The sequence below is a fragment of the Clinocottus analis genome, unplaced genomic scaffold (assembly GCF_023055335.1).
Source record: "Clinocottus analis isolate CAN_PGR_092001 unplaced genomic scaffold, fCliAna1.0.p SCAF_1, whole genome shotgun sequence".
NCBI lineage: Eukaryota > Metazoa > Chordata > Actinopteri > Perciformes > Cottidae > Clinocottus > Clinocottus analis.
This window is the reverse complement of record NW_027175820.1, coordinates 8,496,221-8,512,347: the sequence shown is the minus strand read 5'-3', so window position 1 is coordinate 8,512,347 and position 16,127 is coordinate 8,496,221. Positions and strand designations below refer to the sequence as shown.

Below are 16,127 nucleotides of genomic sequence, written 5' to 3'. Positions count from 1 at the left end.
TTGGACTGTTGGTTGAAGACATCAAACAATTCAATGACATCGCCTTGGACTTTGGGAAATTGTGATGTCCCCTTTTTTTTTTTACATTTTAAAGACCTGATAATTCACTGACTAATTGAGAAAATAATCAGAAGAATATTTGAAGTAAAACGATTGTTAGTTGCAGCATTGATGTGAATATCTGAATCTTACGTTTAATCCTGTTTATAGAAGATACACACCTGACAGACTATCATCAGAGTCCTCTTCATCCTCTTCCTCCTCCTCAAGGTCGTCATCCTCATCATCCTCGTCATCTCCCGAGTCGTCGGATTCCTTGTTGGCCGGGAGACCGGCTGTGGGGTTACACGTCCCAGGGATGCCCACTCCGGGAATTCCAACTCCAGGGATACTAACTCCAGGAATCCCAATCCCTGGCTCTCCTCCACGAAACAAATCTACTAAAGACTGTACCAGATGGTTCTGAGAGAAGCCCTTCCAGGCAGCTAAAGGATCTGCCTGCCCCTGTCCCTGTCGCAGTCCTGGTGTCTGTGCCTTACCCTTGGGGGTCTTGTTCTTTCTGGATCCATGGCCTGTGGCATGGGGTGAGGTAGTGGAGGGCTGTGACGGAGACCCAGCCTGGGCAGTTGCTTGGGTCCTGCTCGCCCCTGTGCTCAGATTGACAGGCATCGACCCGGCATCGGCGTCGCACTGAGGAGACTTGCCTTGAGAGGCGGAGTCTTTGCGAGGTTTGGTGATGAGGGCCAAAGGTGCGTCCTGAGTGATGCTTTGGATGACTCCATTGGGGTGGTGAGGTTCGGGAAGCCCTAGCAGGGCACTCGAGAGGAAGAGGTTGGAGTGATTGTTCTGGGGTGGAGGAGGCGGAGCGAGTGGCAACGGCGATGGAGACAGAGATGTCCTCTTGGGAGATTTGTTTGGACCTTGCTGCTGCTTCTTTAGCTCAGCTGGGAATGTCTGCCCTTGGGACATGAGAGTCTGGGAAAAGAGGAGGAGAGGGAGAGAAAAAGGAGAGGCAGGGATTCAGGGGGAGGGAGGGAAAGGCCGAATGAGAGGAACAAAGAAAGGTTAGGAAAAAAAAAATTAGAAAAGAAACAGGACAAAGTGGAGTTGCTCAAGCTGTCAGTTCACATCACTGTTGATTGTTTGAGCAGGTGACAAAACTACAATGCTGAACACTGGTACAGTTAACTGTGTCTAAGCCCTTTTCTGGAAAACAAAAAGGACAGAAATGCAATAACCAAAAGGCATTATACTCGACCAAGTTCACAGACAGAGACTCTGAGTATGTCTCTGAAATTGGAATTACATTGTCTGCAAATTCAAAAAGCTCCATCATCATTATCATCATGCAGCTGGGCATGTTTGCCTTTTTTTTTTTTTACACTGATGACAAGTTTGGTTCAATCTGTGTTTAAGCAAAGGCAGGTTAGACTTTAATGTTGCACTTTCAACTGGATGTGATATGAAGTGAAACAAATCAATTTCACAGACCATGAAATACAGTAACAGTGCTGAAACCACAGGGGGAATTTAGCCTGTTGTAAACTTCTCTATACTGGTAAAACAGGAAAGGGGAAATGATTTTCACAGAATAAGCTGATCTTAAAAGGTTTAGCTTATTGATTATTGTGCTGCCAGTCCTATTTCATCTAAAGAAAGGGAATTTGTGTCGTAAAAAGCAAAGAAAAATGTCAATTGTTAAACCATTTCATCTGAACCGATGAAAAGCATTAATAATACAGTGCCTAAGAATGGTAACGAAATTGAAACCATTAACCATTTCATCAACAGGCTAAACTTTGCAGCAGTAGAGCGATCACTGTGTAGCCGCTCAGTCAAAAGTTGTTAAAACACAGACAACCAACACAAAGATCACAGAGCTAAATAAGCTAAATATGACAGGAAGTTAGATCTTTATACAATATATAAAATCTCAGATCTGCGGTTGTTTTTTTAAGCCCAAGTATTGCATCCTAAATCAATTGTACAAAAAAAAAAGATTCTCTCTGATGTCCAACTAAAGTTGTTGCTCAGGACCAGGTTACAATTTTAAAGAGGCCCTTTGGAACATGATGATACAAACACCCAGTCTGACGTGAATGGGAAATAGCAACAGCCAATGATTATATATTTTTTAATTGAATTTGAAGCCTCACCAGCAGCAGTTGTGTGGCTGCCTACTGGTTGCTTGGATGTTTTGTTAAATACATGTGGTAAATGGACACCAGATAAAAAAAGATGGTGGTAATGTAGTAACATTAATGAAGAAAAACAGAGAAATGTAACTGCACACTAAGCTGCAGTGGATAAATTCATCACTGTCAAAGTTGATAGGAATAACTTTGCTCTCTAAAGCTGACTGTGCAGTTACATGTATCTCGTCGATGTCTCATGGCATACCATGCCTATGCAAAATCATGTGTGCCATTTGAGAGGAAATGGCAGTATTCAACTGCTGTTATAAAGGTGGCTTACCTGTTTAAGCCTGAATTCACTGATCTGCGCAAGTGAAGCTTCCAGCTGTTTCCTTTTGTTGGATTTGGCAGAGCCAGGAACAGCGCGCCGAGGAGGCTTCAGCGAGGACTTCTGGGAGTTTCTCACAGATGAGGTCGAACCAAAGGGTTTTGGGGAGGTAGGCAGTGGCAGAGTCGAGCGAGGAGGGGAGGGCACGGAAAGAGGCTTGGGTGAGGAGCACAGGGAGAGGGGCAGGTGTTGGGGGGAGGAGGAGGGCAGCAGTTTGGGAGGTTTGGGAGAGGCAGTGCTGGAGAGGCCCTTCGGAGATGTGGTGAGGGCTATGGGGGAAGAAGACGGGGAGAACTCTCTGCGGGGCTGAGAGAGGAGTGCCAGGGGTTTTGAGTTGGCAGCCAGGCCAGTGGACTGGATCACACTGAAGTGTTGCTGTGGCACCTCTGTCCGGGACCTGGAGCTGTGCAGGGCCAGCGGCGAGGTTTGGGACAAGGCGGGAGGGGAGGCTGAGCAGGGGAAGTGCACAAGGTTTGGGGGGTTGGAGGAGCCCTTTTGGGCCTTGGTGTCTTTCTTGTCATGGGGTTCCCCGGAGAGTGGTCTGTTAGTCTTTGTAGTTCCAGTGCTTGGTATCAAATCCTGGGGAAGAGAAATAAAAGAAAGAACTGTTACAACATAGCTTCAAGGCACATTAAGTTGAATTCATTCAACATTGAGGGCACTATTTAGCTTCCTTTGCTTCTGTATTTTATTTTAAAAGTTTACCAAAGATGATCTACTTTACCTTTGTTTTCTTCCTTGACCGCTTCTCAGAGTCTGATAATTCACTCTGCTTGTCCTCATCTTCATCATCCTCATCGTCATCCTCATCGTCTTCGTCATCCTCGGCTAGGTCTTCCAGATCGCTGCTGAGGGACCCGTCACTTGAGCTGTCTGAAGAAGTGCCTGACTCGCTGTTGCTTGCCACACAAGCGTCTGCTGGCTTCTTCCGTGGCTTCTGAGTTGAGAGGAGGAGAAGGGGGAGAAGGAATCAGCCACACTGTATAATGCATCAATTGTGCATTTCATGCGTCACTTCTTTTAAGACTGAGGGATGGACTAAGTCTCAGTACTGACCTTCTCTTTAGGTTTGTAGATCGGCTTGTCTACCACCTCTGCTGGATTGCTCTGAGGGCTGCTACGGTGACTGTTAGAAGGATCTGCATTTTTGGTTGGCTTGGTCGATGCCTGAACAGGAGCCGGACTCGCAGAAAAGCTCCCTGATTGTGTGGTTGGAGGACAGCCCCCGCTGCCATTTACTGCCCCGTTCACCCCTAGAAACACAAACCAGATCTGCCTTTTTAATAATCAGCTCCATTTTTTCTGAGAACTTTGCTACACGGGATAATGAAATATCTGGAACTAACTGCAGAATGGAACACGGCTAATAAAAATATTGATTTATACGTGTATCTCATCAAACATGCTGGCTGCGCAAGGCACAAGTCCAACATGACTGGTTTACATAATAAAAGATAAATTAAAAGATACTGTGAAATTAAAAGAGTGCAAGAAACAGAGATTACGAGAGGGAACACGGGGGGAAAGAGGGGGAGAAGGAGGTTGACAGAATCACTAAGTGAGGGCTGAAAGTCATTAAATCTGTCTTGAAAAGGAGAAATCTCATCATCGGACAAAGTGGATTTAGGTTGTGGAAGAAGAAGACACACATAGAGATGGTGGGAGAAGAGAGACATAAAAAATGCCTCTTTGAAAAAGAAATAGATTAATTCACATACTTTAAGACTTGATGATATTACAGTATAGATGTGTTGATGTTTCATTTGAAACAAATGGAAATGTTCCTTTGTCACTTGTTTCTCTCCTGCTAAATCTATTATAAGAGCCAATTTTCTGTGGATGAAATGTAACTGTGAGGATCAGTGAATGGGTCTTCATAAAAGGGCTGTACCTTTGGGTGGGGCATGGCTATTCTTGCCGGGCATCCTGATCTGAACAGGACTGGCGCTGTGGTTGGGCTGAATGTGAGGGCTGAAAAAGGGAGGGAAGCTGATGAAAGAGGGGAGAAAGGCAGCAGCCCCCCGTCCATGGGCTTCAGCGGCTCGCCACCACTCTGTTGGAGAGGAGAGGAGAGGAGAGGAGAGGAGAGGAGAGGAGAGGAGAGGAGAGGAGAGGAGAGGAGAGGAGAGGAAAGGAGAGGAGAGGATTAATAAGGTGTTTCAATTTAGTCAATTGAACCCCAAAATGAAAAAAGTCTTTGTCTTACCAGAGAGAGCTCCTAGCTGGGGATGGGCAGCCAGAGCAGCTGACATGCCCAGGGAACCCAGGCCTCCGAACTCGGGCCTGCCTGCTCCGGCAGTGTAGAGGGCTCCGAAGGCTGGGTGGTTGACCAGAGGGAAGGCACTTGACAATGTGGAGCCAATAAAGGGCTGCTCTCCTGCCCCAAACAAACGGCCTGCAATAGATCCAAACCAAGGAGGACGTGTTCAAATGTTTTCAAATTAAATGCAATCCATAATTAATAGTTGTGTACAACAACACACTGGCCATTTGCATGTTGGTAGGTGTTAGTATTTAATAGTTGTTTCAAGCTACTGTTTCAGCTTAGTGACTGTTAAAGCGGTCCTATATTACAGGATTATATGATACAGGAGGTGAACCTTAGGTTCTAAAAATACTTAGTGACTTAATTTGACTATTTATAAAAAATGTATCTTCCATTAAGTGCAATTTTGACATTTTCTTCCAGCTGAAATGACAGTTGTTTATTGCACCTTTAGCACATCTCATTGCCCTGATGTTAGTTTTGTATATGTTTATTTCCGAGAACGCTGTTCACAAATTACCTCGCTGAGCTCTTTTCATGTGAAGCCCATCAAAGTGTAAAAACTAGATTTAAACAGCTATTGAAATTGTCGTTTGACGATTGAAGAATTATGTACAGAATGGCGTTTTCTATTTGCGTGAACATTGACTTCAAATTTAGCTTTCATTGAGTGCAAAATGCACCTAATTTCAAGAAGCAGCCGTACTGTTTCTGAGCATGACAGACTATCGCTTTTACACCGTAAAACAAAATATATCACAGGACATTTTGTCATCATCAAATTCCAGCACACATGTTTGCGTATGGATATTTCTTCAGCTTTCGACAGTGTCAGAAAACGCTGTCTCCGTCGCTAAAACTGCATAGTGTCGGTGAGAGAAATAAGTGTGTGCATAAGGTGTAAAAAGAGAACCTCTTTCTATCCTGGTGGCATTCAATTTCCGCACAGAAGAATACTTCATCAACATCATCATCGTCTCGCGTTTTCCCGAGCACAATCATTTCTGGCAGGGGCGACTGCCACGTATTACCTCCTCCCAGAGTCAGATGCAATTTGGTGTGAGCATATTTCATGCAAATTCAATTTCTATTCCAGAAAAGGAGAGCAAGCCTGCTTGATGCCTCTGCATAAGCCAGGTAATACACAGACAAAAAAAAAGAAAAGAAAAGAAAAAAGTGATGGCTGAAGAAAAGAGAAGCGTTGAGCGTGGTGTAGATGAAAATGTCAAACTACGATATACTTGCAACACACCACATAAATGTAAAACAGAGTGACACGGGAGCTCAGTGTTTTCTGAACTAATGCAGTCTGGAATCTAATTATCCAGAGGGAGACTTTCCAGAGTGGGGCCAGTTATGCATGCTCCACTGGAACACGGGGGAAAGACGGTTAATGAACATGTTTCTGCAGATGCATCTCAAAGACTATATTTGGGTGAAAATCAAACTGTTTGTGGTAACGCGGCGACGAATGCGGCCCCTGCCGGCACGCCAGCAGTGTAACGTGTGAGAGCGCAGCCCTTTGTGTTCAAGGCTGCTCCACCACAAGACAGCAAAATCTGCCTTTTGAATGTCATTAGAATATGCTGAATATGTAGAGCCTGCCTTGCCAGCGTCAGCTAGCGGATACGAAGATAAACGACTGCAATGCAACCCCCAGAAAGGCCAGCCACAGCATTCACTTATGCCTGGGGTGCCCACCTCTCCTCCGCACACACCCATCTCCTTTCTAGGCATCTGCAAATGCCTTTTCAATATTAATGCAGGCTTCCAGAAGGCGAATAATTAAATCTAAAAATTTGAAGCGAGAAAGACGCACGGGTTATACCTAGGATTACCTGCTCTCTCCTCCTCACTCTGTCTCTGTCTCTCTCTCTCTCTCTTTCGTGCCCTCTTTCTCATTCTGTTTCAATCCTTCCTCCACTCTGACAAACTGCACCGCCTGCTTTTTTCATGTTTGGATGCTGCCGAAGGGGGATTAATTTGTTGTTTGTTGCAGTCAATCAAATTTCCACAGACAGATTTAAGTTAATTGCATCCGTGAGTTGATCCCAGAAGAAGAGAGTGCTACAAGCGCCGATCAGCTTTTATTCTCCAAGTGATATCCTCATCAATGACACACACGTACACAAACAGATACACAGACACACACACACACACACACACACACACACACACTGAGTCCATGCTCATTTATATGTTCTTCAGATTTTTCCTTAAGTGTTATTGGCCCGTTTGCAAAGGACCTTGAATCAATGCCTTCACAGTCTGAGACTAAACTGTATCGCTGCAATACGTAACTACTGATGTTACCTGCTTGCACAATTCACTTGACATATTCTTGTTGATCCGGTTGAGAATGTTTTTTCCCTCTTAATTATCATACTTGGCTCTGGGAAAGCGAAGGAATACTTTAACTTTGTTGCCCTTTTTGTGAATATATTTGTGTATATGTACACTATTGTACATTGTACAGTATTTGCATTACAGTCCACGCGATGAACAAGGTACGACACAAAAAGAGGCTGGCTTGCTTACAAATGCACAAATAGCGCAGCAGAAGTTCAGAGCTAACAGCCTGCCTCTCAGCATTTCATTTGACGCTCAGTCCAAAATCGCTTATCTAGAAAATCTGAGCACACGTAATGGCACAGAGGGATAAGAGGGATGTATAATGCATAAGGAGGAGATGCTCCTAATGGCTTCTTCTTTGGGGCAACAGTGAGGAGACGGAGGACAAAACAAGGGGCTTTATTTTGCTCTCTCCTTCATCTTCTCGTAACAGACAGAAAACACAACAATCAGGCAGAATATGCTATTCCCTGCTCAGCGCAATCTTGTTTTCTGTGCGTCGATGTCTGTGTGTGTGTGTGTGTGTGTGTGTGTGTGTGTGTACAGCAGGCTCATGAAAAAACAGCAAGACATTAAGAAATGAGGAGAAGGAGAGCATGAGCAAATGATTCACTCGCTCTCACAAGGGATATCTGAAAAGCACACAGAGATACAAACATATACACACAAATATACACACTCCTCTTTGCCTAATGGCTTTGACCAATACATAGAAAAGAGGCTGGAAGCTGGACAGGGCTGACTAGACACTGAGTGGCTGACAAATGTTAAATCATGCAGGCAGAAGGTCTCTCTCTCTCTCTCTCTCTCTCTCTCTCTCTCTCTCTCTCTCTCTCTCTCTCTCTCTCTCTTTCTCACACACACACACACAGACACACACATATGCATGCACAAGTGTCGTGCTGAGCCTGACTCTGAGGCAGCTGGAGCCGGAGAGCTGAAGGTTGTCAGGAGACATGGCGAAGCATGTGTGTGTTTCTCACACAAAAGAGCCCCCTAATTGTTTGGGATTCATTAATGCAGCAGCTTTTCAATTGCAACCCAAGCTGTCAGGAAAGAAGAAAAAAACCTTGTAGCAGGGAGAGAGGTGTATTCACACAGGCAAAATAACTGTATAATTAATACTGGAGGAAACTCATTTTTCATGGTAAGGAAATGAAGAGGATCCTGAATGCTATCGAGACATGAAGGTGACCATATTTGGCATGTTTTTTATGGTTATATTCAAAATGTTTGCAACGTGCGCTGGTATTTTTTTCTCCTTCTGTGGTTTTTGAAGAGACAGAAGACCGACAGGGGGAGGAAAAAGTGTTTCTTACCAGAGGTGCTGAGGTTGGATCCCAGTGTTGAGGGGCTCGGGGCCAGGCTGCTCTTAGAGTGGGGAGCAGGGGATGATGCAGAGGACGAAGAGGAGGAGGAGGAGGAGGAAGAGGCCGCAGGGGAGGAGGTGCGAGCAGCAGACAGGGTGGGCGCAGGGGAGGCCAGCCGCTCTCCAGACTCCATATCTGTCAAACACAATCCAATCAGCAGGGTTACAATAGCAAAGCACACCCACCCGAACACTCACAAACACGCGCGCTTAAACACATACACACAAATGCATATTGTCACACCTACACAGCATGTTCATGCAAGCGCACGCACACACACACACACACACACACACACACACACACGCACACACACACACGCACACACACACACACACATCTCCTGACACTTTCCCTTTCACATCTCACTTCCCCTGAACAATATTTCTATTTAGCCATGCTCACTGGCTCTCAGCCTCCATTGATTCTATATGGGGTAAGAAGGAGGATGACGTCTTTAAGAACTCTAGTACCGGACAACAAATCACATTTTGATACAAGAAAATGCCAGTGCTGCGAAGGAGTTCTGCATCGAGACTTCACTTTTACCGAGAACTCGCTCTTGAGGGGGAAGTGGGATATTTAGGAAGACTCAAAAAGAAAAATGTTTCACTTATTGTTTGGTTGTCATTCTTCACAAACTCACACACATGAGCGCACAAACTCTCTCTCTTTCACACACACACACACACAGACACACAGACATACACACACAGACACACACACACACACACACACACACACACACACACACATACACACACACACACCTCTGTGTTTATCAAACAGGATCCCTTTACAACTCCTTGATGAAAAAGAATTACATTTAAATTTTAAGAGCTCTTTGAGGCCTTTAAAGACAACATTTCTCTCTGAGTCCTTTCAGTTTCAACAAGAACTAAATGGAGAGGCTTTTAGATGATGGGTGCATTAACCAACGCGGTAGCTTTCCATTATCAGTCTCTCGGAGTCACCATGCCAGCCATTATCAACCAACCAACAACATAAAACCTCACAAGATCCATTTGGCCATTCTGCATCTGAAGATTTTACTTACGTTATTCAATGTGAATCCACTTTTTCTTACAACTGAGAACACAATGTGGCTGTGCCCACACAGCCGCTAACTTGTGTAGCCAAATAAATACCAGTTTCAGAACACATGAATTTGCACGCAAGCACGCACACACACATGCGAGCATGAACGCAGACTTACACATTTCAGCCCCCGCTGCAGACAGACACACACAAAATCACCTCCCCTGTCTATCACATCAACCTGACTTTTTTTCTTCTTTTTCCCCTCTTCTCCTTTTTCATATCCCTCTGCCTCTGACACTAATCCAGGACTGAAAATCCCCTTCAAAAGCACAGTTTGCAGATTGTGTTTTACAGGCAGGCTTTGTTATTGTGTCATTACACATAAACAGTCTCTGCCTCCATCTCTCTTTCCTTTCCTCTCTCCTGCCACCCCTCCGCCACCCTCCCTCCCTCTCTCCTCTGCAGTGGGAGCAGAGCCACTGATTAAATCTCTGAGACAAAAGCTGCTATCCTCTGAATATCAAGTATCAGCCTTTCGCCAGGAGCAACACTGACAAGAGAGAGGGAGAGTGGGAGAGGGAGAGCGAGAGGCGCGGATGACAAGAAAACCTGCTGCAGTCCACGGGGAGGAGGAGGCTTGTGTGCCACCGGACTTGGGCAGCCATGACTGCCATTGCTGCAGTGAAAAGATGGTGGTTGTGTAATTATGAGCAAGGTCAAGGGTCATTCCAGTGGCCCCTCATGCGGGGTGACAGGATGTGGGTTAAAGAGCTAAATTATCGTCCTGAATGGTAAATAAATGAACGTTACACAGTAGTTACAAGGATAAAAGTCTGGCTGAGTGAAGATGAGGTGCTTTATTGTAATATTAACCAAAAAGTGCTCCCTCTGCCACATTTTGTTGCATGAATGGCTGTCACACTGTTTGCTCTTTCACTCCGGTTGTCACCCTTTAAATGTCAGGTTAGGTTGGGAAAAAAAGAAGCACAAAAGGGGAGGGGGAGGAAAAAGTAGGATTTGGATGTGGCTGATTCTGACAAAAACAATGTAAGTATCATTAGAAGTGTGATGAAAATGGAGAGGAGCTGTGGCCCTTCATAATTATCATAATGCACACGAAAACAAAAGGCTCGAGTCTCAGAGGACGAGCGAGCTTATGTGGTGTCAGCTGGTAAGTGAAGCGGATCATTCCCTACCTTTTCACAGGGAAGGGAAAAAAACAGAGGGAGAGGGAGAGGAAGAGATAGCGAGATTGAGGTGGAAAAGGGATAAGCAAGACAATACACTCTGATTTTGTTGTGGGGGAGAAGAAAAAAAGACAGAAGAAAGGAAAAGAGTGGAGAAGATGAAGGACAGGCTGTAAACCATTCCTGTCGTTTCTCAATATCTGCACTTAATGTCTCGCCTTGTCAAAACGTGATGATGTGAACAGAATTGATTTCCCCCCTAACAAACAACAAAAAAGCAATCCCTCCTTTGCAGAGGTGTAAAGCAGAGCTACCCTCCCCCTCATCTCCTCTCATCTCTCACAATCTCTCAAAGGGCCTCTTTCTGGGATGAGAGATGGAGAGAGGAAGGACAGCGGGGGGAAAAAAAAACGACTGCGCCGCAAGTCCATCTTCCTCCGACAACTACAAACTGATCACTTAGTGCAATTAAATCTAATAACAATAATAAGATTGAGCCTTGCAATGCACCACCAAATGCACAGCCACAACAATGATTGCAACAATAATGGAGCGCCAAGGTATTTAAGGATCCAATCCTGACTTAATTATGAGAAATTAAAATGGATTTAGCATCAGAATTAGCTTGATTTTATAGGTAATTAACGGCATGCCACAGTAGCGATATAAGGCAAGCGTTATAATCTCCGTGAGCGGCTAAATCAATTTGACTTGAACAACAGCAACCAATCAACGCGGAGCGGTGCAAACAGAAACAGCAGGTCTCGCAGATGCAAGGAGAGAGAGAATTTATGCTAATGGATGAACTATGATTTATAAGATGTGTTCCAAGCGCTGGATTTGGAGTCACGTCCACAAAATATGCCACAGCGCCCAGCTGTCAGCGCATGCGGCTAATAGTGGCTGGATGCAACGGCCCTTCAGGAGATAGTGTAGCTATAAACAGCTCTGCGGTTTTATGATTGCATGTGGCCTTCACATAGGAGCCTTCATATGTCAGCATCATCTGAAAGGAGGGCAGGGCTGTATAAAGGAGGGATGGAGTGTGTGCATTGGGTGGTGGCGTAATGGCCTGTGCTGCTTGGTATGTGGCCTTACATCATGCATATGTTTTGTGCTGCGTGTGCATGCAATGCTGCTCGGTTATGCGTGCAGCAGTTGTACAAAAGACTGCCAATACATGTGCCTAAAGAAGTCCGAGAGTGTGTGTGTGTGTGTGTGTGTGTGTCACAGCCACAAACTATTCAACCCCCTGTGTGTCTCACTCCTGCCCCTTTCCTCTGTGCCCCTTCAACACACACCAGAAACACACACACACACACACACACACACACACACACACACACACACACACACACACACACACACACACACGCACAGTAACAGATGGCTGATACTAACTGAGATAATCCGCCAACAGAGTCATCAGCATGGATCAGTGGTAATCAGAGTGTGGACACAATGTCTCTTCTCCAGCCGTAATGGAAGGAGCGCCTGGCGCAAGTGAAGGGAAATGCATTATTCCCCGTGATGCCCTGACCCCATTCAAAGACACACGGTGGCTCCCAGCTCCCTCTCTCTCTATTTCTTTTTCTCCCCTCACCGCGGCACGACAAAGACTGGATGGCATGCTGTAACATTCCCTCTCTTCTCCGGATCTCTCACTGCCCGCCGATTATTGTGATCTGCAACTGTGTCAAACACAGGCCTCCACGTAGCCGCGTGCTGCTCCGAGCCGCTAACAGGAGAAATGTCAATCGAGCAAGTGTGTCATAGTGAAGGTTGCTGGTGAAGACGAGAACCGGAATGAGTTATCCGCCATTAGCCCTTCTTGTTTAATCAGCGTAGGAGAGTCATTGGCTTTTTCTTCTTTTTGTCTTCAGTTTTTTGCACTTTGCTCTGAACAAACATATTGACTTGTTTTTATATTACCACTTCCAGTAAATAATGAGGATCTTTCTGAGAATTGATTGTGTCTTGTATCCAGAAGCTCCTCTGGTTACCAGGTGACAAACTGTCAGTCAGTTCTCATGAATCACTCATTACTGAATGGCACACACACACACACACACACACACACACACACACACACACACACACACACACACACACACAGTCGCAGTTGTGTTTATGAAAGTGGGAGCACTGACACTGAACTCTGAATCAGCAACAACATTTTTTCCTTTTTTTCCCTGACTTTGCATAGCTGTTGCTCAGGCCCACAGTTTGAACCTCCCATCTCTTTTTGTGCTTGGATATGTCCGTGTGGGTGTGGGTGTTTTCGAAGACACGAGATGTGCATATGGATGTGGATGTTTGTACTTTGCATGCGTATTGGCAGTGAACGCTAACTGAGTAAGATCATCTTGATTACAGCAAAGTGCACGCACACGCTTGCTTGACCCCTTTTTTCCCTTCGTTCATCCCTCCCTGCACACACACACACACACACACACACACACACACACACACACACACACACACACACACACACACACACACACATCGTCAGCCAGGAAATTACATAACCAGGCGTCTTGGCAAAAAAATTAAGTGACAACCTTTGTCCAGTGTCAAACATCAATGTGCAGAACATTTAAAGAGACAGTATGAACTGAGTGATATCACGCAACACCACTGGTTGCAGAGTCCGAAAGGTCGTTCCAGACACAGACAGGATTTATTCTACAGCTGTTGATTGATCATTTGGTCCCTTAAAATGTCCCGAATTTGATTAAAAAAAAAAAAGTCCCATCACAATGTGTCAAAGCCCACGGTGATGTCATCAAATTGTGTCTTTTGTCAAATTAACAGTCCAAAACACAAAGATATTTGGTTTATTATTGCATATGATGAGGAATACCAGCAAATCTTGACATGTGAGAGGAAACCAGGGAATGTTTGCTATTTTTAATTGAAAATGGCTGTACTAATCGGCTCGTTGTTTCTGCTCTGTTTTGTTTTCTACTGAATTACTTTGTGACACTTTGTAAAAAATGCCTTAGTGAAGTAGGATACTGATTTTCAAAATAAAAGATCTACGCTGAATCACTGATCGCGTGATATGAAATAGGATGCTTGCGAAACTGTGTGTGTGCCTCATAAACTGACAGTGCCATGGCCTGAAAGGAGCACAAAGAGACCGCATGCCCGAGCGTGGCCTGTCTAGGTGACAACAACTCGAGTGACTCAGACCCCTCCCTCGGCTCTTCTCCTGCCCAGTGACAGATGGCAGAGCAGGGCATGTAGGGGATGGGCACCATCTCTCACCCCGCCTCATCTCGCTTTGGCAGTGGTGCTGGCCACAGGTCTTATTACAGCCACACCACTGCCTGCCTGCCTGCCTTCATGTAACACTGGAGCTTACCACACCAGAGCTGCTTACTGCCTGCCAGTGCAAAAAGGTAATGATACGGTCCTGTGTGTCGCAAATGGAAGAGCATAGCGTTAGCATTGAAGAGTCTCCGGCTTGGTACTCGCTTGGCCCTGATGTACAAACACACGCATGTGTATCCATGTCGCTGTAAGCGGCTTTAGATAAAATATAAAGACCAAATGGCTACGCCACATGCATTCTGTATATTTTAGAAGTGACAAGAAATCAGCTCTCGCCAAATGGCTTTATTTGACTTTTCAAGCATACTGTAGATGCCAAAGGCTGGAATCAACACCCCTACTCACCATCCGTCTCTGCCGGGTTCCCAGTGACAATAATGTGATTTTGGGACATGGTGATGACTCGCTGGAGAGGAATAGGATAGGCTTGTCACTTGTGTTTGATGTCAAACCTATGTGTGACAGAATAGTGTTACTCAGCTCAACCAGACATAGCACTACTCCCATTTCCTGGCCATAAATAGAAGAGAATGAGCCAGTGTTGAGTGTGTGTCTTCGTGCGTGGGGCTACGTGCATCTGTGTGCACACAAGCACACCCGTGTGCACGGTTCTAAGTATCATAAAGTAAGCGCAGTAAAAACCCATCTCTTATGCTCATTCGCATCTGCATCCAGCCAGAGCTAATTATTCTCCCCATGGTAACCTAGCAGGGTCTTCACATCAAAAAACCAGAAGTGTGCATCAAGCAATCATCCCTGATGAATCTGCCCTTCTCCCTCTGCTAGCCACTCACACTCATCTGCCAGTCTCACTGCTCATTACGGTTTTTCTGCAGACTGAACCAGATATGCTCGCCACTGGCTGCGTGTGTCTCCAAGAGTCCATAATGACTTTGGAGCTGTTTGGAGGCACAGAATAACACCGGCTTGATGCCTGAGAGAATATCACATACATTCATGCACACACACACACACTCACCAGATGCATCGGAGACACGGTGAGTGGTAAGCCAATGCCTGTTAAGGTTAATTACCATTTAGATTAAAGACTGTATTATTTTACATTTGCACGGGTCCAATTTTCACAACACAGCTTCGGTGTATGCAACACAATCTAAAGAGCCAAACTGATGATTTGCAAAAAAAAAAGTACCCTCAGGCCTTAAACATTGATCTTAGATACTAGGCGCACAACTCACTTCACAATATACATCCCACGTAGAAACTCAAATTCCCTAGTATTTATCAAGGCATTTGCAGACGTTCGCGGAATTTTGCAGTACTAAAAGAACTGAAAATGCAGTTGTTTTTATTATGTCTTATTATTTCTAGTGACAGATTAGTAGCACTACAATCCTCAAATTGATGTAATACTACCTGTAATAGCTAGTACTTTTGTGGATTGAGTCTAGAGATTTTAAATGCAGGCAATCTGCAGTAAACTGATGCTTTAAAGCAACAATCACTTAAAGTGTTTCAGCTGTTCACATTTTGTTTTGGACATCACATGTCTTCTTTCTTGCATCTCAGGGGACAAATATACATAAATATATATAAATTCTACCTTGTACAAATTCCCTCAGATTAAGTTGCTGTAACTAGATATCCAAAATATCCAAAGGTATTCAAAGAAATGTTCACATAATCTAAAAAGCTCTGAAAATGTTTTGCTCAGTGCTATTTATGTGACTAAAAACGTGTTCATTGTAATTACTTGGAATGACTTGACAGCATTTAGTTTATCATATAATTCCTGAAAGGACAACAATTCAACAAAGAAAATATGTTTCATACATAAATATTACAAATTATGTACTCTCTTATTTATTTATAGTGTGTTATTTTTAACATATATCAGGTGGTATCAAATTTCATAAAAGTTCTGATACAAAGCTTGGATTATAATGGCTGAGATGTGATTTCCTGTTCAAATCTAAGTAAGATATCCCCCACTCTGCGAACTGCACATATTTAAATAAATGCAGGAAATACAAAAATACATAAAACGGAATAACAGGAAATAGCATCGGTTATCAGGGAGTATCATGGAAA

General features: G+C 44.5%; 1 protein-coding gene across 20 annotated transcripts in view; it reads right to left on the bottom strand.

Annotated features, from left to right (window-relative positions):
- Positions 1 to 16,127, bottom strand: part of baz2ba (bromodomain adjacent to zinc finger domain, 2Ba) — a 65,028-nt gene that overhangs the window by 19,809 nt on the left and 29,092 nt on the right. For all 20 annotated transcript variants that reach the window (XM_068579193.1, XM_068579260.1, XM_068579184.1 and 17 more), the window contains exons 3-9: positions 8,461 to 8,646; positions 4,730 to 4,918; positions 4,415 to 4,576; positions 3,580 to 3,776; positions 3,248 to 3,460; positions 2,476 to 3,102; positions 222 to 975 (exon numbers count right to left, since the gene is read on the bottom strand). In XM_068579193.1, coding sequence (XP_068435294.1) covers positions 222 to 975; positions 2,476 to 3,102; positions 3,248 to 3,460; positions 3,580 to 3,776; positions 4,415 to 4,576; positions 4,730 to 4,918; positions 8,461 to 8,644 — 2,326 coding nt within the window. In that variant the 5' untranslated portion in view covers positions 8,645 to 8,646. The remainder of the gene's footprint in view (positions 1 to 221; positions 976 to 2,475; positions 3,103 to 3,247; positions 3,461 to 3,579; positions 3,777 to 4,414; positions 4,577 to 4,729; positions 4,919 to 8,460; positions 8,647 to 16,127) is intronic.